This window comes from Bubalus kerabau, chromosome 5 (assembly GCF_029407905.1).
Source record: "Bubalus kerabau isolate K-KA32 ecotype Philippines breed swamp buffalo chromosome 5, PCC_UOA_SB_1v2, whole genome shotgun sequence".
Taxonomy (NCBI): Eukaryota; Metazoa; Chordata; class Mammalia; order Artiodactyla; family Bovidae; genus Bubalus; species Bubalus kerabau.
Genome location: NC_073628.1, coordinates 86110704 through 86134587, shown reverse-complemented (window position 1 = coordinate 86134587; position 23884 = coordinate 86110704). Strand labels below are relative to the sequence as shown.

The following is a 23884-nucleotide window of genomic DNA, read 5'->3' as shown; positions in this document are numbered from 1 at the left end:
GGCCATTGAAAGTCATTTTGATGAGAATTTTATATCTTAATTCTTCATCAAGAACAGGAGTACTAAATCTCCATCTAATAGAGTGGGAAACCAAGGAACATGCCTGAAGTGGATAGAATGAGAAAGAGAAATTTCAGTATATTGCTTTAAGTTTCACAGGTATCCATTAATTAAACAATATAATTTTGTAATGGAAAGGAAGAGGAAGGATAGAGAAAAGAGGATAGTATAAGGTAGAGTTTTAGATTTTCTTAGCCAGGAGTTGATAATTTATTAGGTAATATACAAGAAACCTAAATCTAAAAACATTATTCAGAGGTATAAAAATAACTATTAGAAATACTGAAAACAGTAATGTTTTTTAAAAGTTGCTCTTAAGAAGCAATCTTGAAAGTAGGGAGGCAGAAGCCTGTTATTTAAAAAATAAGATATAAGGTTTTAAAAAAAAGTTTTAAAATCTAATTAATGGGACTTTTAAATACAAAGCCCCAAAGCACCAAAGCGAGGCCAACACCTGTCACCCAAGTAGTGGTGTGAAACTCACTTCTTCATGGTTTGTGGCTTTTGCAGTTGTTTGAGACTGAAAACTATCATCTTATTCTAATTGCCTCTTCTAGACATTCAAAATGTACACTAGTTTATTAAAAAACTTGAGAAGTTCTGCACAAAAGAAATCAGTTTAAACGCATCTGAAAGCAGGTCAATTCACCGAAAGATAAATTTGATGAATTATTTGCTGATTTTAACAAATTTACCAACTGTCATTTTTTTCCTTCGAGACATGACTTATAGTGGGAATGTCTTCAAAGCTTCAACAGAAATGTTCAAGTGGCAAAGAAGTATTAAACTTGCAAAAAGTTAATAAAATATAAATTAATAGACATGGATACTTTCCCACAAATAAGATTGTTTAGGCTGCTTTTGGTTTCTTTTGGATATTTCCAAATGTTGTTTTAGAGTTTGTTTAAAATGTCAAGCATGTAAAGTTTGTCTATTCCATAATTCCTTCAGTGGCTTATCAGCCATAGTTTAGTATTTCTAGCAGTTAAACGTGTAAATTAAATATAAATTCAAAGGCCCCCTAAAGATATTAGCATTTTAAAGTAATTTAAGTTGAATTTAAATTCTAAATTGATAGAAATACAGAACTAAGGTTAATAAGCTTTTTAGGAATTGGCAAACGAACCTTAGAAATAATGTTAAAAATGCTTAAGTGTTTTTTAAAAATGACATTTTGAAAGCATAGAAAAAAGTCAAATACAGCTGAAGCAATCCTCTCACATATGAAATGTCGAATCATTCGATAGAAAAAGTGTACTATTTCAAGTAGGAGTTTTTCAAATAAACTGAATTTTGTTTTTGCTAGCATTCCAGAATTTGTATTTTCCCAACATCTTGGAGAACATCTCAGTATTAGTTCATATTCAGAAAAGTATCTTTCAATGTCCGTTCATCAGCCTGAACTCTTTTTTTAAAAGCTGCTAGATCATCATTGGTAAATTTGGCATATGTGGCAAACAGGTCTATCATGGAACTGGTGTTTGGTGAGCTGGCTACCAGTAATTGATTTTCAGCAAATTGACCTGAAGCCATTTTTTTTTATTCTACCTTTTCCCAGACTCACTTGACCAGAATCTTTTTTCACATCACATCAAGAGAATAATTGTCCCCAGGGAACATACTTTGGGAAACATAACAAGAATGGGGTCCGGTGTGTGCATCAGAGGTCCTGAGGAATAGTAGACTCTGAGTTCATTAGAAACTGGTAACAAGGGAACTAATGAGAAAAGGTACTTCAAGTTTACCCAAATGTTACATTCTTATAAATCTGCAAACTCTTATGCTCTATTCATCCATTTCTAAGCGTGAAAAATGCCACATTTTCTAATAAATTTTAAAATTTAAGCCTTGTTTTGTCATAGAAAACTAACAGGTGAGAATGAAGTGTCAGCTTGCTTCTTCTCCTTCCATGTTCTTTGGGTCTGAGAAGCAGCATGCCTCCACATCTTAATTCCCTCCTACTCCCAGTGGCCTCTGTGATAACTGCCAGCACGGGGCTAGGAGGGAAAAAGGCAGCATTCAGGGCAGAGATCACACACTGACAAGCCCACCGGGACCGAGAGGATGCGGCCGAGTGAAGCTGAAGCTGGCCTGGTCGGGGAACGGTGGGAACCTTGGCAATGGACAGAGCACAAGCCAGGTTTAAAAAGCCACTGCTGCCCTGCCCAGCGAGTAATGCTTCGGGGACATGGATCCACTGTCAGCAGGACTTTCGACTTCCCAAGCAAAGCTAGAAATTCAGGCTTTTTAAAGTATAAAAATCTCTCACTTTCTAGAGGTTAGCAACTGTTTCAATTAAAAACAAATGCAACTGATGAGAAATGTATCCTTTAAAATATATGAATATACATGTTCATATTCATGAATATGAATGTGTGTGTGTATATATATCAGTGTATATGTATACATACATATAACGGAAGCAATATCACTCTGTCAAAGTGAAAGTATTAGTTGCCCAGCCATGTCTGACTCTTAGTGACCCCATGGACTGCAGCCTGCCAGGCTCCTCTGTCCAGAGGACACTCCAGGCAAGAACACTGGGGTGGGTAGCAATTCTCTTCTCCAGGGGATCTTCCTGACCTGAGATCAGGAAGGGATAGAACCCAGGTTTCCTGCATTGCAGGCAGATTCTATACCTTCTGAGCCACTAGGGAAGCCCCACTCTGTTATACACACACACACACACTACTTAGTAGGTGGTGAGCTTCCCTGGTGGCTCAGATGGTCAAGAGTCTGCCTACAATGCTGGAGACCCAGTTAGATCCCTGGGTTGGGAAGATCTCCCAGAAAAGGAAATGGCAACCCACTCCAGTATTCTTGCCTGGAGAATTCCATGGGCAGAAGAGCCTGGCAAGCCCCAGTCCATGGGGTCTCAAAGAGTTGGACAAGACTGAGCGGCTAACACTTAGTAGGTGGTAGAATAATAATGTATATATTATAATTATATTATTATATATAGAATGATATATATTATTCCCTCTATACATTATTATAGTTACTATTCTACCACCTACCAAGTTATAGAAAAAGATTATAAGCTATCAAAGCTACACTTACCCTCAGGATGTTCTCTTAGAGCCAGGCAGAGGAAGGAAAATTATGTATCATTCATAACTTAATGATAATTGAGGCAACAGAAAATCAGAGTTGAGTTGGTTGTTTTTGTACTTTATTTGTGACTAAAACTGAAGAGGTTTTGGAGGGTTCTTAAACTCACAGTCTCAGCCCAAAAGGACATTAAAGCTCAGCTGGACAAGCTTCCCGCCTAATAAGGGGATTATTTTGATAAAATTCCAAATGATGGTCACCTGTTGTGTACACACTTCCAAAGATGGGTAATTTACTACTCTTCAAAACAGCATGGACCACGATGGGACACTTGCATTGTCATGAACTGCTATATCCTGGCGTGCAAAGTGTCGTCTTCTAATTCCAAGTCATACATCCTAGTTCCTCCTCCTTGGGTTATGAGGAAGAGTCTACTCCCTTCCTACACTACAGCTCTTTAAAAATCTGAAAACTTGTACCGGGTCTCCTATTCGTTCACAAAGTCTCTTCATCTTGCGGTAAAACCTCTCCATTTTTCATCTGCCATTTCCCATATAATGTCACTACAAGAGTCTTCTCATTCTGGTCACTCTCAGTGAGGAACTCTCTAGACACAGTGCAGTGAATGCATGTATCCAGTCTCTTCCAATTACCTACAATCATGCAGTATACAGGCTCAGCTGGTAAAGGATTGGCCTGCAATGTGGGAGACCTGGTTTTGATCCCTGGGTTGGGAGGATCCCCTGGAGAAGGGAAAGACTACCCACTCCAGTGTTCTAGCCTGGAGTATTCCATGGACTGTATAGTTGATGCAGTCGCAAAGAGTCGGACACGACTGAGCGACTCGCACATGCAGTATAAGGCGGCGGCATCTTTCTCGGCCATTCTACTGCACTCGTCTCCTGCAACACCCCCCCCCCCCCCCACACACACACACACACATAGAGAGCAGTTAGGATTCTTTACATTATATGAGCCAAGAAGTCCAGTTCAAACTGGCTGATAAAAAATGACATCTATCAACCTAAGTGTTGTGTAACTCAATATTATAGGGCTGAATTTGGTTTCAGGCAATGCGGAAACAATGGGAACCAGGATCTCTCTTCACTCCTTACCTGTGCTTCCTGGGTTTCATCTCCATTCTCTCTCCTATAACCTAGCAGCCTGCATCTCCTGCAGCCATATGCTTCCTCTATCATGAGGCATAGGAAAGGGACGTTTACTTTCTTAATATTGCAAATAAAAGCCTAAGAATAGACATCATTGGCTCTAACTGGTCTGGCTTGAGTCAGGAGACCAGAGAAATATGATTTTCCAGCTTAAGCTAATCATTTTTCTAGCTTAAGCTTAATTGATTGTGGTCAATCAATCACATATAAACTAAATGGCTAGGACATCTGAGGTTCTATTAAGAAAAAGAACAGAGGAATTAATGCTGGTGGGGCATCCAAAAATTATCTACTACAAAATACTTCAAAAACTCTCCAGCCTGTTACTGAATTTTTCATCACAAATGCAGACTTTTCCGTGTACCCCTGTTTAAGTTCGTGTTGTTGGTATTGGCCAAATGTTTCTAATTAAGAAGATAATTCTGAAGTTTGGTTTAGTCCTCCAAAGTATTAATTATTCTACTCAGCTTTGCATCCCTTGCAAATTTGATATACATAACTCCTATGTATTCATCTCATTAAGTCTTTAATAAAAATGTTGACTCAGAACCAAAAAAGTGGAGCTTTGAGGCACATACCATTATATGTTTGCCCAAAGGAGTCTATCAATCTGTTAATGGCTACAGTTCAGAAATGGCTGTTGAAAAGGCATAAACCAACTTTACTAGCCCACTTTTTTTCCATCTATAGGAAAAGTACCAGAAGACACTATCAAACTCCTTGATGGAATCAAGGTGTACTCTTTCTGCAGCGCCTCCAAACTGAATGCAGTCTTCTGGTTATGTTCCTTAGTGCCTCCAGCCAGAAACAGGAAATACACACAGGGGCTGAGAAACCTGCGCAAGATGCATCACATGCTGCCATTGGGCGCACTTTCCTACACAAGCTTCTCGGCCTCAGGAAGGGCCTCACCAGCACCCTGACCCATCCGCTGCTCTTACAGCAAACAGACTTCTTAAGCAGCTAGCTTGTGTTCTGGTCCAACTGAATCCTGCTGCTCCTTTTAAAATTCTAGGAATCTGCTCTTGCAGAACTTCATTCCTAATTCATAACGTTAACGGTAAAATGCTATCTATTCTTTCTCTCCCATGTCATAACTTTTTATTTATCAGCCTTTGGACTCTCTTTCCCACCTTGGGATTTTTCCCTTTTTTAAATTTATTTTTAATTGGAGGATAATTGCTTTACAATGTTGTGTTGGTTTCTGTTGTAGAACAATGTGAATCAGTCACAAGTACATATATATCCCTTCCCTGTTAAATCTCCCTCCACCCCCACCTGCCCCCATCACCCTCCTCTAGGTTGTCACAGAGCACTGGGCTGAGCTCCCTGTGCTGTATCTATTTTACACAGGCTTCCTAGGTGGTACAAGTGGTAAAGAATCCACCTGCAGGAGACTCAAGAGACGTGGGTTTGATCCCTGGGTGGGGAAGATCCCCTGGAGGAGGAAATGGCACCCCACTCCAGTATTCTTGGCAGCAGAATCCCATGGACAGAGGAGCTTTGCGGGCTACAGACCATGGGGTCACAAAGAGTTGGACACGTGTGAGCACCATCTATTTTACACATGGTAATATAAGAATTGATGCTTTTGAACAGTGGTGTTGGAGAAAACTCTTGCGAGTCCCTTGGACTGAAAGGAGATCCAACCAGTCCATTCTGAAGGAGATCAGCCCTGGGATATCTTTGGAAGGAATGATGCTAAAGCTGAAACTCCAGTACTTTGGCCACCTCATGTGAAGAATTGACTCATTGGAAAAGACTCTGATGCTGGGAGGGATTGGGGGCAGGAGGAGAAGGGGACGGCAGAGGATGAGATGCCTGGATGATATCACTGACTCGATGGATGTGAGTCTGAGTGAACTTCAGGAATTGGTGATGGACAGGGAGGCCTGGAGTGAGTGATTCATGGGTCACAAAGAGTCGGACATGACTGAGCGACTGAACTGAACTGAAATGAATATACATGAATTTTTTTCTTTCCAAAATTTTTACTAGGTCATCTCTGAGTATACTAGTACAGTGGAGATCATTCTACTTTGTCCATCATTCACATCAGTCATTCATCATGACTTTTGATTCACTTGGATCAAAAGTCCAAGCTTTTGAATACTTTCTGTCCATCCCACACCTTGTTACTGAAAGGGCTGCCAGCACATCATCTCCCTTGGTCCAAGAAGCAGAGGGCCTGAGAACCAAAGGTGCCAAACAAGTCCACCCAAAACACATACTCTTAAATGTGGAGCTAGAGGGACTTCCCTGGCAGTCCAGTGATTGACTTCCCACTTCCACTGCAGGGGGTGCAGGTTTGATCCCTGGCACCCCACTCCAGTACTCTTGCCTGGAAAATCCCATGGATGGAGGAGCCTGGTGGGCTGCAGTCCATGGGGTCACGAAGAGTCAGACATGACTGAGCGACTTTCCTTTCACTTTTCACTTTCATGCACTGGAGAAGGAAATGGCAACCCACTCCAGTGCTCTTGCCTGGAGAATCCCAGGGACGGGGGAGCCTGGTGGGCTGCCGTCTATGGAGTCACACAGAGTCGGACACAACTGAAGCAACTTAGCAGCAGCAGCAGCAGGAGACTAAGATCCCACATGCTACATGGCATGCCCCCCACCCCAAAAAACATTTAGAGCTAGAGGAAATATGTCTTCTTTTGTCACAGAGCTAGGAGAACGTGAACTAGGGGCTATTGGAAGCCATCTTCTCTACTGCACTGTGGGGAGATGGCCTGTGTGGGAAAGAATGAAGGCAATAGAGGAGGGAGCAGAGAGAAACAGATGCGGGGAGAGGAGGAGGGAAGGACTGGGAGTAAGACAGGCAGAGACCCAACTGATGACCCAGCCTGGATCCCTGACTTCTGTCACAGTAACTCTGTCCCTGGCTGAGCGGTTCTGAGGGCAGCAAACTCCCTTCAATGCTTAGGCAGCCTGAGTTGGGTTTCTGTCACTTGTAACAAAAAGAATCATGATAGATTCATGCAGCAGGAAGGCAAGGTGGTGGAGCTGGAAAGACTACTCAGCCGTCTACAGTGCAGTAACAACCCAGATTTTTATAATCAAGCAGATCCGGGGTCAAGCTGACTCAAACACTCTTCTGGAAAATTATAATCACTATAAAATAAACGTAAGGCCCGAGCCTGAACCCCAGCTCTGCCACCGAGTTGGCAAGTCACCTAGGTCTCATCCTCAGCCTCCGCATGTGGAGGATGGGGCAGGCTACCTGCTCACTGTGCTGGGAGGATGAGAGGGACGAGAAAGCTGCCTGGTCCACAGGAGGCTGTTAATAAATAAGAGCAATTACTTTTCAGTTGAGGGAAGCTGAAAGGTGGAGGAGAGCTCTTACCGTCCTCTCACCCGGTCCTCTCAAAAGATGATGCTAAAAGATAGCTGCCGGATGCTTCTGTGATGGCTGAACCCGATTTATCTCACTCCGGGAGGATATTACGGTGATAGTTCCCATTACAAGCAAGAGCAGATTTGTTTCTCTTTAATTCTGAAGGGCAGTGTAATCGCGTGATTGGAGTGCTTTGTGTAGGAAGCGCCACTTCCATCAGCCATGCATTCCTTGTAGAGCTGGTACTGTCTCCACTTCCCTCGCGGCCCCCAGGGCCCCGCCCTCTGCCCTGTTCAAGGCTACAGACTGCCACCCCCTTGCACGCCAGTTTCCTCGTCCCTGGCTGGGTTGCATCCCTTGAACATATCACACCTTTTTTTCCCCAGGCAGTATGCTGGTGGCTCACACAATAAAGAATCTGCTTGCAATACAGGAGACCAAGGTTGGATCCCTGGGTTGGGAAGATCCCCTGGAGAGGGGAATGTCTACCCATTCCAGCATTCGTGCCTGGAGAATTCCATAGACCGAGGTGACTGTCCGTGGGGTCCAAAGAGTCCGACAGGACTCAGTGACTAACACTTTCACTTTTCATGCTCTCATGAGCTTATGAGCTTTGAACTATCTAGGCGGAAGGATACCGTTCCAGCTCAAAATAACCTGGCTCCCTCAAGAACCGGGTCCTATCATTGGGCTCTTTACTCCCCATCTTTCATTTATTTCAAGGACCTCTTACTGTTCCTTACAATGCCATCACCATTCTCTGTAAGTGATCAAATGTATGAGGCTTGATAAATCAGCTTTACTTGTGCAATTTAATCCAAGGTCCATTCATCTATCCTTGGAGAATTTCTGAAAACTAAGTATGGACTTCACTCAAATACACAGATAAATAGAATGTGAATGTGTGGATCAAAACATTTTTGTTTAATTATAAAACGTATTTATATGAAATTAAGGTTGGTTTTCATGGATTTTTTTTGAACCTTCTGAAACTATATCTGTCACTTCCCATTTCTCAGGCCTGTCTGATTTTCTGTTGGCTCCCTACAGAGGAAAATGGGATATATATATATATATATATATATTTTTTTTTTTTTTTTTTTCTTCCTACTTTCTCTTCCAAGAGCTGAGAAAAAGGAAAAGAGATAGCAACTATGTGCCTGCAGGGGCAGCCAAGCAAGAGATTGATTCAACAGGAGAAATTCAACGCATCCCAAAAGATTCCCTAGGATTTGATATCCTGCTGCTCAGGGTACAATTTGTTGTAATAAGAAACAGAAGATTTCTGTCAGCAAAGTCAAAGTATTAAGCGATGGCTTGTGAAAGTTAAAAAAAAAAATGTGAAATGGAATGAGAAATGTTTTTCTTCTGGAAACGCTTTCATAAACAGGAGGACTGAACACCACGTCTCCGAGGATACACACTTGTGAACGCAGAAGATGAAATGCCTTCGGTGCAGGTACCTGATCCCAGGGTGGAGCGCGGCTTTCATCTGACGCCGCAGGGAGGTTGTTGACTGAGCAACCGGCAAATGCAACAGAGGAGAGGCAGGTCCCGGGTTCCCACCCAGCCTGGGGTCTCTAGAGTCAAAGTAAGAGTGGGAACAGCTGAGGCTGGCCTGAGGCCGCAGGATTTTCTTGTCTGAAGGAATATGGCTATGGGCGATGGGCTGATCTAACAACTCAAGCATGGGATGGGGTGGGGGGTAGGATGGGGGGTTGAATAAAGTTCAGCAAAGATTTCCTAGGATCCAGGACAAAGCAGAAGGTGGGGCCTCTGAAAGATGATCGGAGGTGGCCTGCCTGTAGCCAGGAGACAAACATCAGAAGCGGTCTGGCCAAGAGGCAGGAGGAAGCGTGGGTTTTACGTGTGTTCTGCTATGAACAGCATGTTGGGGCAATGCGTGGGTCACCTTCCCTTCCCAGCAGGGGCTGTACATATACCAGCAGTGCCCAGTTATTTGGGAATAGCCAGGTTGGATGAAGACTTGGTTTGTGAAGCTGGCCCATGACCTAGGCCTGTTTAGAGCTAGGAGCTCTGGCAAAATCTGCAGCCCTTGTTCAGAGGCCAGAGAGCCTGGGGTGGCAGCGATGGACAGAGGAACCACTGCATCGAGGAGAATGGGTGGGCTCATGGTCACCCCTCATCGCTTTCAGAGACTGTCAGAGCCTCATGCCAACTCCAAGCACAGACTGTCCTTTATTTCTTTCGGAACTAAGACCACAAAGCTGGGCGATTCTCATGTAACTGGAACCACCCAGCACACTGTCGACAAACAGGTCTTTCCCCAAACATACAGGCGGCATCTTCAGCAAGAGGGTTAGAGCGAGGTGGACCCACCCCCTTTTAGAGGGGTGGACCCCTGAAGGCGAGATTTTTTTTCTGCTGCCCCAAGAAAAGTACAGTGAGAGAAACTGCTTATCCTGCTCTCCTTTCTTCTACCAACAGGCTCACACTAGCTCCAGGTTATGCACTCCTGGAAAACGGGATGAGCTCAAGTCAGTAGTTAAGGAAACACACGTGCACCTGAACTGCTGCAGCTCGTGGGAGGTGCTGTCCTCACTGTCTTCCTTCCCCTCTCTGCCTTTGCATTTTCCTATTGCTGTATTTCCAGATTCTATATTAAAAGAGCCCTCTGGGGGCCTCCCTGACGGCTCAGTGGTGAAGAGGTCTCCTGCCAAGGCAGGAGACACGGGATGGATCCCTGAGCCAGGAACATCCCACATGCCACAGGGCAACCAAGCCCACACTCCACAACTACTGAGTCCACGCTCCACAACTACTGAGACCGCACTCCACAACTACTGAGCCCGTGCTCAAGAGCCTGGGGGCTGCAACTACTGAGCCTGGGTACCTAGAGCCTGTGCTCCGCAACAAGAGAAGCCACTGCAATGAGAAGCCCGTACACCACAACTAGAGAGTAGCTTGCACAATAACGAAGACCCAGCCTAGCCAAAAACAAATAAATAAATAATTTTTTTTTTCAAAAAGAGAGTCTTTTGGTATTAAAGTTCTGCTATTAAACGGGTAAAATTAAGAGCACTTAGATCTTAATGGACCCCTTCCCCCATGGCCAAGCAGGTGGTCACTGCCCCATTGTCAAGATAAGAGGCGATGGCTAAGAAATGAAGGTCACAGGACTGGCAGCAAAGAGAGAGGCCATGATTAGAGGTATGGGGTAACTCTGTGCTTTACACAGACATGCACACAGGGCTCAAAATCTTACACAGGGGGTTGGCCACCGAAGATACTTTAATTGAAAATTACAGTGTATAAAAAAAAAAATGACTAAGTGGCTAAGGGATTACTGTCCACATCAGTGAGCAGAGAATAAAACATTTGTTCATTCATTGGGTGAAATAATTCTGTAAACCTCAGCATGGAAGATAGATGGCAAACACGGTAAGTGGACAGAGCACGGGGTGTAACTCAGATGCTCGCGTCCGCTCCTGGATGGAGACCTGGCTTGGCTTGATTTCCTGGGTCCTCCTCTATGAGTGTGGCTGAGGGAAGTCTTCCCACACAAGACCCTGCAGTCTAGGGATGAGCTTCAGTGACAGGGATACGGAGAGGAGCATCCTCCTGGAGCCATCTCACAGGGTCTGTGTGACGCGGAGCCGTGAAGGAGCAGCAGAGCAGGCCCAGGGAGCGCTGAGTGAGTGACTGCGCCCGGGTGACCTGCACCCACATGCCCTGCTGGCTCCAGACTAGAACGCCATATTGATGGATGACAAAAACCCCACAGAAGACCAACTGTACATCTTTAGGAGAAAAGCCAGCTTGAAAACAGTAGTAGAAGGTACTGCTCTGATGAAACCCTACATTTCATTAACTTATCTGCTGAAGCTTCTGAGGGAAAAGTTTAAAAATTACTGGCGAAATGAAAATGGAGGTGGCTGCTATGTAATTACTGGCAATGTCTGATTTACAAACTCTTACTTGTAACTATGTCATGTACACAAACCACTAGCTGCATTTTACTTCTGTTCTTCCCACTATTTTTTTTTTTTTCCTGACAACAAAGCACAAAAACTGATGACCTAAGATGAAATCTTACTCTTTCATGCTTTCTTTCCCCTGAGGAGGATTTCATATCCCCTTACTTCTTTCTCTGATCATGGCGCCATCATATACGCACTCATGCTTAAGATCCTTCATCATGCCTGTTCTTCTGCGTCTGTTCAGGATGGGGAACACATGTACACCTGTGGCGGATTCATTTTGATATTTGGCAAAACTAATACAGTTATGTAAAGTTTAAAAATAAAATAAAATTAAAAAAAAAAATAAAGGTAATTTACAAAATGTCATACCCAGCACTACTTATGGACAAGTAAATCAGTCCAAGCAAACCTCACTCTATAAGAACAGACCTTGATCAGGGAAATGAGAAGGTCCTTACATATTGTGAAATGAATTTAAATCAGGTATCATCGAAATCATGCCATCCATTCTTAATCCTTTGGAAGAAAGAGAGACATTTTGGTGGATGAGGGACACAAATTGGTAATAGTTATCAACACTGAAAATGAACATCACCTTTGCTAGAGCAAATTAGCATTTAAGGAATTTACCATGCGGACTCACCCTATGGATTCAGTCACATCGGAACACAAGGACACAAGTACATGGCTGTTAATCATAGTATTGTTTGACATGGTAAACATACATGGAAACCAGAGGGATGGATTATGGTACACTCATGAGATGATATACTAGCTGTCTGTTAAAGAGAATGGGTACAGAATGAGGCCCAGATGTCCACATGGGCTATAAAGTGAAAAAAGTCAGTTATGGAACATGAGACAGAGAGAGACTATTTTTTTCCCTTCTCTCTCTTTCACAGAGGAGAATTCCACTGGCTTCTATATTCTTTTTCTCCTTCTCACCTTTCTTTCCCCACCCACCATGCTAGTAGGCATATTTAATAGATCAAGACTGGGACCAAGTCTCTTCCTAAGAAAGACAAGAAGAAGAGAGAAAGTGAGGAAAGGGGGGAAAGTGAGGAAAGGGGGGGATAGTGGGGCTTTGAAATATATTCAGATGAGTGCCTCACACATTGAAAAGTTCAGAAAGAAACTCACCATGGCTATAGTTAGGGAGTAGAACAGAAGTGTGAAATATGAGGGCAGGTTTTTACCTTTCCATTGTTTTGAAAATGTCCTTTCCTAAAAGTATACATTATTCTTACCATAGGCAAAACCAATACAATATTGTAAAGTTAAATAAAATAAAATTTAAAAAAATTAACAGAACCTGAAAATATCTTGAAAGTACTCCTTGAAGCCTTAAAAAGCCTATTTCCATATCATCCTCTGGTTCCTAAAGAAAATCAAGTTTCATTTCTAGTCAGCATAATTTAAATCTTAGTTTTTAAAACTATGTACAATTTTGTTTTTTGTATTTCTTTCTTTCTATTTTTTTTTTTTAATTTATGGCCTATATTGACGATGCTGAGCAGACTTTCACGGGCTGGTCCAGGGGACCTCAGCATGATCTGTAACACCTTCTTCATTAAGAAAATTCTTTCCAAGTTCTAAACTACCAACTGGCAAACTAACTTGCAGGACCCAATTTATCATATGGCTGAGATTTGACTGAATTAAAATTTTAAATAAAATTTGTGAAGTATCTTTAACTTACTTTCATTCTGCTTAATGTCTGCAGTGCTAAGGGACAGATGACCCTGCATATATAATCAGAGATACATGCACAGATACCCTCAGGGGACATACTATGAGTCAATACTAAAGATTACACATTTTGTCCTATGCGAATTAATTCTAAATTGCTTTATGGAACATAAAGAACTTAATATTTTATGTTGCATCATAAAAGGAACTTCTATTGAGTAAAAATAAGTGGAGTGGCAAGAAGGGAGTTGAGGGCAATGCACTGATTTGGACTGGATAAAAATGGAATAATGGACACCTTCTCTCAGGTTGGCAGTTATGATTTCACCAAGGTCAGCAGTGACAAAATCTCTGAGAGTCTTGACCTCAATCTAGTTGTTGAAAACGGTAATCTCAACATTGTAAACCTGTTACAGCAGACAGCAATCCAGTCACCTCTCAGTAACACATGCCTAACTGCCCATGTCCTTGGCTGCTGCTGCTGCTAAGTCACTTCAGTCGTGTTCAACTCTGTGCGACCCCATAGACGGCAGCCCACCAGGCTCCCCCGTCCCTGGGATTCTCCAGGCAAGAACACTGGAGTGGGTTGCCATTTACAGGTGGACAAAAAGCCCCCCCGGAGCATCTGCTGGGCTTGCCTGGTGGCTCAGATGGTAAAGAATCTGCCTGCAATGCAGAAGACCCTGGTCAGGAAGATCCCTTGGAGGAGGAACTGGCAACCCACTTCAGTATTCTTGCCTGGAGAATTCCACAGAGGAGTCTGGTGAGCTGCAGTCCATGGAGTTGCAAAGAGTTGGGCATGACTGAGGGGCTAACACAATAAAACCAAGAGCATCTGCTGGGAGATGGTGTAGACTGCTGAGTCCCACAGCATCAGTTCCCTCACCTATGGGTCAAAGCCCACTGCCCTTTGGGATTCCCACCTCACAGTTTATGATTGTTAAAGGGCTTGAGGGGAAAAAAGACCAAGTCTGCCAGCATCCATCCCTCTCTCCTTTCTCTTAACTCTGTTGGCTCTGGGTTACTCATCACCTTCTTCTCTGCTACAGCTCCAAAAGCAAACCATTCAGTTCCCACTCATTTTTAGTGGATTGCTGCAGATTTGATTTCTTGAAATACAGAACACCGCAGAGCAACTCCGTAACAAGCTCCAGGAGGAAAAATGGAGGGAAGCTCGGAAACATGTCACCCAGCCTAAGAACAGAGGGTACATTTACAGAGTGAGCATGACCTGCCAAACACCAGAGAAACATAAGCAAATGCATTCCAAACAACATGGAGTACATTCTGGTGGACGTGGCCTCACTTACAAGAAAGGCCTCTTTGTTTGATTCAAATTTAAGTTGGTGAAACTGCCAGTTAATGAAGGGGTAAGAAAGTCCTTCAGAGAAGCCCCAGTGGGTATAGAGAAAAGAGGATTCAAAAGTACGTGCAGAAGGAGCTCCCTCGCAGGCATGCTGCCTTCTTAATGAATCAGGGGACCAATGTATGTTTCTGCACTGGGGGCGGGGGCGGCTTGGCTGCAGAAAGGAAGGGGAGGATGGATAGGATGGGTCAGTGTGCATCCAGCCCAGCCAGCAGCATGGGGTGAGTGGCTGCCAAGGGGGTCTGGAGGAAGGAGGATTTTCTGTCTCCTGGCTGGCATCCATTCACTCATCAGGCAGCCTGCAGTTTGGCGTCCTGAGACCCAGCCCTGAGTTCAGAGAGGTAACGCCAACCGTCCCCAACCTGCCTGTCATTGCAACACAGAGGCTCAGAAAGTGAACGAAGCCTTATCTCTTTGTATTCAATTCCTCTTTTCTGAGAACCCACAAGATTCATCATACCAAACAGACATTTCACGCTCATGGGAAAGTCTACAGTCTCAGCCCTCAAGGCAATCTCCTATAAGTTTGATTAAAGCTGACTCACAGTCTGGATTCCAAAGCTGTTCAACCACAAGGCAGTGGAGGAAACCACCTAGAGAAGCTCTGAAAAACGCCCTCAGGGTCACCTGGGTGCTGTGGCTGGCCTGTGGACTTCTGCCATGCACCTGGCTGGTGGGCCTGCACCATCTTTAGGTTCTTCTCTGTCTGCACCATGCTCCTGGCTTCCTGACCAAGCATGTCATTTCCAGCTTCCTTCCTTTGCCTGAACCAATATCCTAGTCCCTGGACTTGCTTCTGTTCTTATCATGTGGATCCTGGTAACTTTCCCACTCCACTGTCTTCCGAGGCTCTTCCTCAAGTGCAGACAGGTGGCACCCTGGGCTCTACTTCCCTCTCCTCCTTCCCCGAGGACCACTCCCCTGCCTGTTGTCCATGTTGCACAAGTCTAGACTGGATCCTCCCTTTGCTCAGTCCCTTAGGGCTGACATCATATGGTCTTCAGAGTTGAGAAATTCAACATCTGCCTGGAACAGCGCCTCTGCTACCCCCAGGAAACTACTCCCCACCTCCAACCCCTGCAGGTCTCAGATGCTTTCAAGGCACCTTCGCCACACTTGGTGACCTTGTTTCATGCTGGAGATGGCTATTCCAACCTCAGATGGTGGTATGTATGTCTCTGTGTCCTTTCTTCTAGACTGATCTATCTCATCTTCCAAACTTAGGTTCTTCAGTTCAGTTCAGTTCAGTTCAGTTGCTCAGTCTTGTCTGACTCTGCAATCCCATGGACTACAGCATGCCAGGCTTCCCTGTCCATCACCAACTCCCGGAGTTTACTCAAACTCATGACATCAGTGATGTCATCCAACCATCTCATCCTCTGTCGTCCCCTTCTCCTCCCGCCTTCAATCTTCCCCAGCATCAGGGTCTTTTCCAATGAGTCCGTTCTTCCCATCAGGTGGTCCAAGTATTGGAGCTTCAGCTTCAGCATCAGTCCTTCCAATGAATATTCAGGACTGATTTTCTTTAGGATTGACTGGTTGGATCTCCTTGCAGTCCAAGGGACTCTCAAGAGTCTTCTCCAACACCACAGTTCAAAAGCATCAATTCTTCTGTGCTCAGCTTTCTTTATAGTCCAACTCTCACATCCATATATGACTACTGGAGAAACCATAGCTTTGACTAGACAGACCTTTGTTGGTAAAGTAATGTCTCTTCTAATATACTGTCTAGGTTGGTCATAGCTTTTCTTCCAATGGAGCAAGCTTCTTTTAACTTCATGGCTGCAGTCACCATCTGCAGTGAATTTGGAGCCCCCCAAAATAAAGTCTGTCACCATTTTCATTGTTTCCCCATCTATTTGCCATGAAGTGATAGGTGCCATGTTCTTAGTTTTCTGAATGTTGAGTTTTAAGCCAGCTTTTTCACTCTCTTCTTTCACTTTCATCAAAAGGCTCTTTAGTTCTTCTTCACTTCCTGCCATTAGGGTGGTGTCATCTGCATATCTGAGGTTATTGATATTTCTCCCAGCAATCTTGATTCCAGCTTGTGCTTCATCCAGTCCAGCATTTCTCATGATGTACTCTGCATGTAAGTTAAATAACTGGGGTGACAATATACAGCCTTGACATATTCCTTTCCTGATTTGGAACCAGTCTGTTGTTCCATGTCAGTTCTAACTGTTGCTTCCTGACCTGCATACAGATTTCTCATGAGGCAGGTCAGGTGGTCTGGTATTCCCATCTCTTTCAGAATTTTCCACAGTTTGTTGTGATCCACACAGTCAAAGGCTTTGGTGTAGTCAATAAAGCAAAAGTAGATGTTTCTGAAACTCTTGCTTTTTCGATGATCCAGCAGATGTTGGCAATTTGATCTCTGGTTCCTCTGCCTTTTCTAAATCCAGCTTGAACATCTGGAAGTTCACGGTTCATGTCCTGTTGAAGCCTGGCTTGGATAATTTTGAGCATGCCTTTGCTAGTATGTGAGATGAATACAATTTGTGGTAGTTTAAATATTCTTTGGCATTGCCTTTCTTTGGGATTGGAATGAAAACTGACTTTTTCCAGTCCTATGGTCACTGCTGAGTTTTCCAGATTTGCTGGCATACTGAGTGCAGCACTTTCACAGCATCATCTTTTAGGATTTGAAATAGCTCAACTGGAATTCCATCACCTCCACAGCTTTAGGTTCTTAGCCCATTGCAAACCAGGGTCCCACACCCACCAGTGCCAAACTCTCAGCACCAGACTTTAACACTGTTATTCCTCCCAAAGTTCCTCTGATCTGGGGCGAAACACACACTGGCCTGGAGGAGCTGAGACTAGTCAAGAAACAATGACCAACAGTTCCTTCCTCTGCCTCAGTGATGTGTTTGAGGGCTGTCTCCCTGCTCTCCAGCTTGGGTCATAAGGCGGTTAGGTCAAATGATTCAAGTGAAGGCACCCCAAGAACACGAAGCCCTGAGAAGTGAAAGAAACCAGCGCTGCTGTCAGCCAGACGGAGGGCCCCACACCGTGTCCATCAGCAGAGCTAATGCCACAGCCCCACTGCACAAGCTACGTCTGTGCTGCACTCCTCTCTGCTCCCCTTGCCCCGGGCTCTGCACTTGCCTTTGCCACCTCGAGCAGCGCACTTTATTAGAATCACTGGCTCCATATAGAGACAGCATCTCACTAGTCCCTGCACAGACACAGTACCTGACACATGGAAGGAACTTTATAGGTGATGAACGAAGGCATCAATGAACAAAGGTTTGGCTTTACACATCAAGCGAGAAGCAGATGCAGCACTCTTATAAAGCAGCTCTGATGAGCATGAGGTCACATCTTTGAGTCTTTGCCCCTTACTCTAGCCTGTCCCCTCGACTCACCTGTAAGGCTCCATGGTCCGGATGCCGTAGAACAGCGCCTCCTCCAGCAGCCCGAGGTTGATGCAGGCGTCCATGGCGCAGTCGAGCACCTTCAGCTGGTAGATGTTGATATCAGGAAGCCGCTCAGCGTTACTGCTTATGATTGACTGGCACATGGCCAGAACCTGTTCCCACTCTGTTATTAACCTCAGTTAAGGATTCATTGTGTTCATCAAGAGAAAACAAAAGTGAAATGAGATTCTCTACAAGGCTGAAGAGCTCCCAGGCACAGGAGGGAAGAAGTGCCCATTATTTTGCACAAATGAGCTGCCTGAAAACACACTTGAGAAACAAAAACACGTAAGTGGTGTCTCAGAGAAGGAAATTCTGTTTACATCAACAAACCATCTTCCCACCAAGCCTGTGCTTTGGGGGATTAGACTTTCAGAGAGCCATTCTTTCTTCCTAGTCCTACTAGATGAATTCTCCTGAAACCTAGTCCTCAAATGAATGCAGCTACTTATTAAACTGAGCTAAAGAGTAAGTTCACTTTATAATTATTTACTCTGTTAGCTGCTGTTTCAAAACTCACCTGAAATTAAAGAAGCTTTAGAGAGATTCCTTTTAAAAAAAGGAAGAGCTCATTTTTGCTTCTGTGTCATTTGAACCTTGGGCATATATGAAACCAAAAACACAACACATGGGCACACACAAGGGGAAGCAACTGAAAGAAATCCATTCCACTGGATCTCAAATTTTTTGAGTATAAAACAAAAGTGATCTAAGTCTATACTTAAACAGTGAGTGTGTGCTCAGCCAAATCTACTTCCAGCATTCAGACTCTCAGGGCACTGCTTTCTGACACATTAGTAAACAGTTTAAATAAACTAATCAAGTCAACTGTGTGAGTGGGAGCTCATATCTTTCTTTTTTAACTTTTTATTTTATTTTGTATTGGGGAGGGGCTTCCCTGGTGGCTCGGATGGTAAAGAATCTGCCTGCAATGCAGGAGACCTGGGTTCGATTCCTGGGTCAGAAAGATACCCTGGAGAAGGGAATGGCAGCCCACTCCAGTAGTCTTGCCTGGTGAATTCTATGGACAGAGGAGCCTGGGGGGCTATAGTCCATGGGGTGGCAAAGAGTCGGACTCAAGAACTATCGCTAATATTACAGCCAATTAAGGCTCTGGTAGTTTCAAGTGAACAGCAAAGGGCCCCAGCATTACATATACATGTATCCATTCTCCCCTAAACTCCCAAGAGCTCATATGTTTATTAATCCTCACAAGAAATATATAATCCTCAGAAGGCAGAATGCCTGGCACTAAGGCCTGACTTCCTGGGTGGAACTTCAAGCGCTAAAATACACAGCTAACGAGCCTTTCTGTACATGATGCTCTATCATTTTAGGCCGAGTCCTGCCTCTGGGGAGTTAACTGTGGTCTTGGAAGAGGTACATTTACTGAAGAAAAGTGACTCGGTGGCTTTCTGTTTTACTCATCTGATGTGTGTGCTTAAAGTTTACTGCATGTATTCCCTAGAGGCTGGGGGAGGTGGTGTCTTAGGCAATGCATTGGTTTTGTAACAAACGCCAGGCTAACCTCTGTGGCTTTTCATCCTAGGATTAGATATGTGATGGATTATCAGGAGGAACGACTGTCTCTTACACAATGCCCAGACATTTCTGTGGCAAGACTCTGACCCTATTTTAACATCAAGTTGTGTGACTTCCATTATTATTTGCCTATTCATTTATATACGCTCCAACTCATTTTAAAGAGGTTTGAGGTGACAAGCTTTGGAAGTAAAAGCCAGATGCCGCCGCTGATAGGAATACATCTGCTTTATGCCCCAGCAAGCTGGCAGGAACCACATGATGACTTCCCTTCGCAACACTGGCAAGTCTCCTGGCAAACAAGGCAAACCTTTCCTGTAAAAACACTTCAGTGAGCAAAAAAATGGAATAATTTTAACTAAGCGGCTTTTCTCCCAAGCTTATGCTGACATGTATAATGTTTGCTCAAAAATTTAGTCCCTCGCATTTGCTGGGTGTTTACCACAAGTCACTCTGTTCCAGTGAAGAGAGCAGGGCAGACAGCCTGCCTAAAGAGAAAAGAGTACTGATGCCAGGACAGGCACCTTTCTGCAGAGTTTACCACGACCGTGAGAGAATTGAGGGGGAAAGAGAAAGGGGAACACAGTGAATCCACCTGGGAGTTAACTTCTTGAGACTCAAAGACTGACAACCCTGGGCCCTTACAATCGTCCACTGCTTACAATCCTCCCATGGTCCCCGAGCCTATATGTAACGCCTAGTCTGGTGCACGACACTGAAGCAAGGCCCGGCCACGCTCCGTCTCTCACACTGAACAACTGTGGTTGGGCTGCAGGTGGCTGCACCTTCCGCACAGGCACAGGCTTCTCCCTCAGGGTCTCCCCTTCTCCACCGCCTGTCTGGTGAGCTCTTCCTAACCATCCCAGGCAGTCGCCTCCTCTGTGAAACCTTCTTTAACCTCCCAAAGTTGACTGCTGTGCTTTCAATGTCCCTCAAATATTAATCTATGTATTTACTACCTAGCTAATCATGAGGGCTGGGTGTACAGGCTTGTGTCTTCTTAATCCTGCCTGGACCATAAGATGGGTTAGAACCAGTAAGGCACCCGGCACAGTGTTCGTCGTCAGTAAAGCTCATCCCATTGAGACTGAACTGATCATCCTTCGGCCTTAATGTCTCTGCAGGGCACTACACAGAACAAGTCTTTACTGCAGTGTAACAACAGCTCTCCGAGCCTGAGAACAGCCCTCTTGCTCTCAGATTCGACTGCTTTCCAATTGTCTCCCATCCTGTCCGCAGAGTTTCAAATACCACTTGATCCTCGTTTCATTCCTCAAAACTCATTTTCTTCTCTATCCCTTTGAATGTGGCCTACCCCAAACTGAAGAGAAAATTTTAGACATGATCGGACTAATACTATTACCTTTCTCATTTTCGATTCTCTCATTCTACTAATGGAGTCCAAGATCACAGGAGTGTTCCCCCCCCACCCCGGGGGTGGGGGGGCGGATTATATCATACTCTTAGGTTTTATTGAATTTTGATGTTTACTAAAAATCTTAAAATTCTTTCACAGATTCTGTTGTCAAACTTATATATATATCTATACACTTGAACTTTTTGGCCCAAATAGATGTGAGATACCCTCTTGTTGAATTTCATCTTCATCTCAGGCATCATTGCATCATTCAAACCTTCAAAGATCTTTTGAGCTCTTGATTTTGTCATCCCAGCTCTGCCATCCTTCCAGTCCAAACACTTCTGAGAATCTGATGAACCTGTGTCCCGCATCCTCAGACAAGGTGCTGAAGCAAAGGTGGAAGAGGACTGGTCTGGGAACAGAGCACCCCACAGTGACAGTGATCCACTAGGCATCAGTTCTGCAGTTTGGCTCTTCAACCATTGAATGATACGTCTGGTCACTCTAGCATCTAGCATAAATCTCTTGGTTACTTTTTTAAAATCAAATCTCTTTCTGAAGTCCACATACAAACTTTACCAAAGAAAGCCATGACTCTGCGGACTTACCCGCTCTTAAGGAACCCCTGCAGCATCCTGGTGATCACAGCTTCCTTTCCATTCCTTTGGTCACCAGCTCGAGTTTCTTTACCAAAACTGCTAACAACAAACAAAAACCCACTGGACTATAGGTTTTATAAATTACTTATTTCACCTTTAAAAAATAGGAACATTTGTCTAACTGCCTCTCCTGCTCTTTTACAACTCTTTAAAGAACACTGTACTTTGGAAACCTCATTTATAGATTTTCTTAGTGCCTGGGATATAATTTATCTGATGATGTTGTGCAATCTTTTTTTTTAATCTACCTCTCTTTTTCCTTACCTTGTGGTTTCCTTTTGTCACATTTTTGCTCAAGCTAATTCCACTACTGGAAGTGACTCCCTCTCAGCCTCTGCCTATATAAACCTTGTCCCTGATTTGGGCTACTTTTCACACAGTATAACATCGGTGGAGCTTTCCCAGAGGACCTCCATCATAAACGGTCTCTCCTTACTCTAAAATGTGACCCACTCACGGTCCTTACTACTTATGCCAAGAAAATGTACTGTGCAGCACGGCTGACTACCACTATGGTCATGGCTGATTACAGTCATTAAATTATAAGGATTTTAAGTTATACATTATAGAGATGTAGGTCATGGGAGGAAGGGAATCCAGAAATCTGTTACCTTGTACATATGTAAAGAGAGTACTCCATACTATCCTACTAATCCTAGCTATAAATTTTGATTATCAAAATTTATGATAATGATGGTGAGGAATTCACGTTGACCTTACCACAATCTTCCCTCACCATTACTGAAATTGTTGGCTGGGGACAGGGATGCAGCCTGTGATTGTGGAACAGAGTGAAGCCCTCTGGCTCATGGAGAGGTCAAACCCTGGACTTGGATTCATTAATGCCAGGCTCCAACCAGTAAGGAAGCAATCCTATAAACAACTCAGTCCGTAGGTAAAAGGATACTCCAATGTGCCTTCAGTTCTTCAATTTTTTTCAGGGATTCCTGGACTTCCTTCCATACCTGCTCATCACCAGTCAGCATATCAGCATCCTGTTCAGGCCACATTAAAAGAACAGAGGAAGACAAATTCCTCGATTAAAAAAATGGGCAAGAATAGACATTTCTCCAAAGACAATATTCAAATGACCAATGAGCACATGAAAAGATGCTCAACATTATTAGCCAACAGGGAAATGCAAATCAAAACCATAAGGAGATATCACTTTGCACCCACTAGGATGGTTATAATAAAAAAGATAATAAAATGTTGGTAAGGTTGTAGAGAAATTGGAATCCTCATACGTTACTGGTAGGAAAGTAAAATAGTGTAGCCACTTTGGAAAACAGTCTGGCAGTTACTCTAAAAGTTAAACAGAGTTATTACATAACAATTCCACTCCTTCCATATATGTCCAAGAGAAATGAAAATATATGTTCATACAAAAACTTACGCATAAATGTTCACCGTTACATCATTCATAGTAACGAACAAAGTGGAAACAATCCAGATACCATCAACTGATGAATGGGTAAATAAAATGTGGCATAGACACAATGCAATGCTAGTTGACAATAAAAAGAACTGAAGTACAACATGTACAGCATAGATAAACATGAAGAACATGATGCTAAGTGAAAGAATTCACTAACAACCACATATTATATGATTTCACTAGTATGAAATGCTCAGAACAGATAAATCCATACAGATAAGTAGATTAGCAAAAGGCTAGGGCAGGAGGGTGGTAAGTACACAGAATTGAGGAGGGACTGCTAATGATTTTTTAGGGGTGATGAAAATGTTTAAAAGCAATCCTGGCAGTAGTTTTAATCATTTTCTGACGTGATGAAAAGCTACAAATTGCTACACAAAAAGCTAGCAAATTGTACACTGTAACTGAATTGTATCCTACTTGAATTATGTCTCAGTAAAGTTTACATGTATTCATAAATGTATGTATGAATGTATTCCTTGGTGGCGCTAGTGGTAAAGAACTTGTGTGCCAATGCAGGAGATAAAGGAGACTCGGGTTCAATCCCTGGGTTGGGAAGATCCCCTGGAGGAGGCCATGGCAACCCACTCCAGCATTCTTGCCTGAAGAATCCCTTGGACAGAGGAGCCTGGCTGGCTACAGTCCATAAGTTCACAAAGAGTCAGACCTGACTGAAGCCCCTTAGTGCACACGCATGTGTGTATTTATCAGGAGAGAGAACACAGGCAAGAGCAAAAATCATTTGTCAGGAGACCCAAGAATAACACTTTAATCAAATATTGAGTCATCAATCAGAACGAGGATAGGGAAAAGATGAGTACAATTATACCCACGTGAACCAATTTGA

At 43.7% G+C, this 23884-nt stretch overlaps 1 protein-coding gene across 11 annotated transcripts in view; it reads right to left on the bottom strand.

The window, feature by feature from the left end:
• Nucleotides 1–23884, bottom strand: part of SMYD3 (SET and MYND domain containing 3) — a 761886-nt gene that overhangs the window by 94606 nt on the left and 643396 nt on the right. For 7 of the 11 annotated variants that reach the window (XM_055582073.1, XM_055582077.1, XM_055582080.1 and 4 more), the window contains 2 exons: nt 22507–22594; nt 17988–18162 (listed from right to left, as the gene is read on the bottom strand). In XM_055582073.1, coding sequence (XP_055438048.1) covers nt 17988–18162; nt 22507–22594 — 263 coding nt within the window. Of the gene's footprint in view, nt 1–301; nt 2058–6865; nt 7564–8781; nt 9201–11908; nt 14448–17987; nt 18163–22506; nt 22595–23884 lie in introns of those variants that run through there. The other 4 variants (XM_055582075.1, XM_055582079.1, XM_055582072.1 and 1 more) reach the window with 4 other exon arrangements.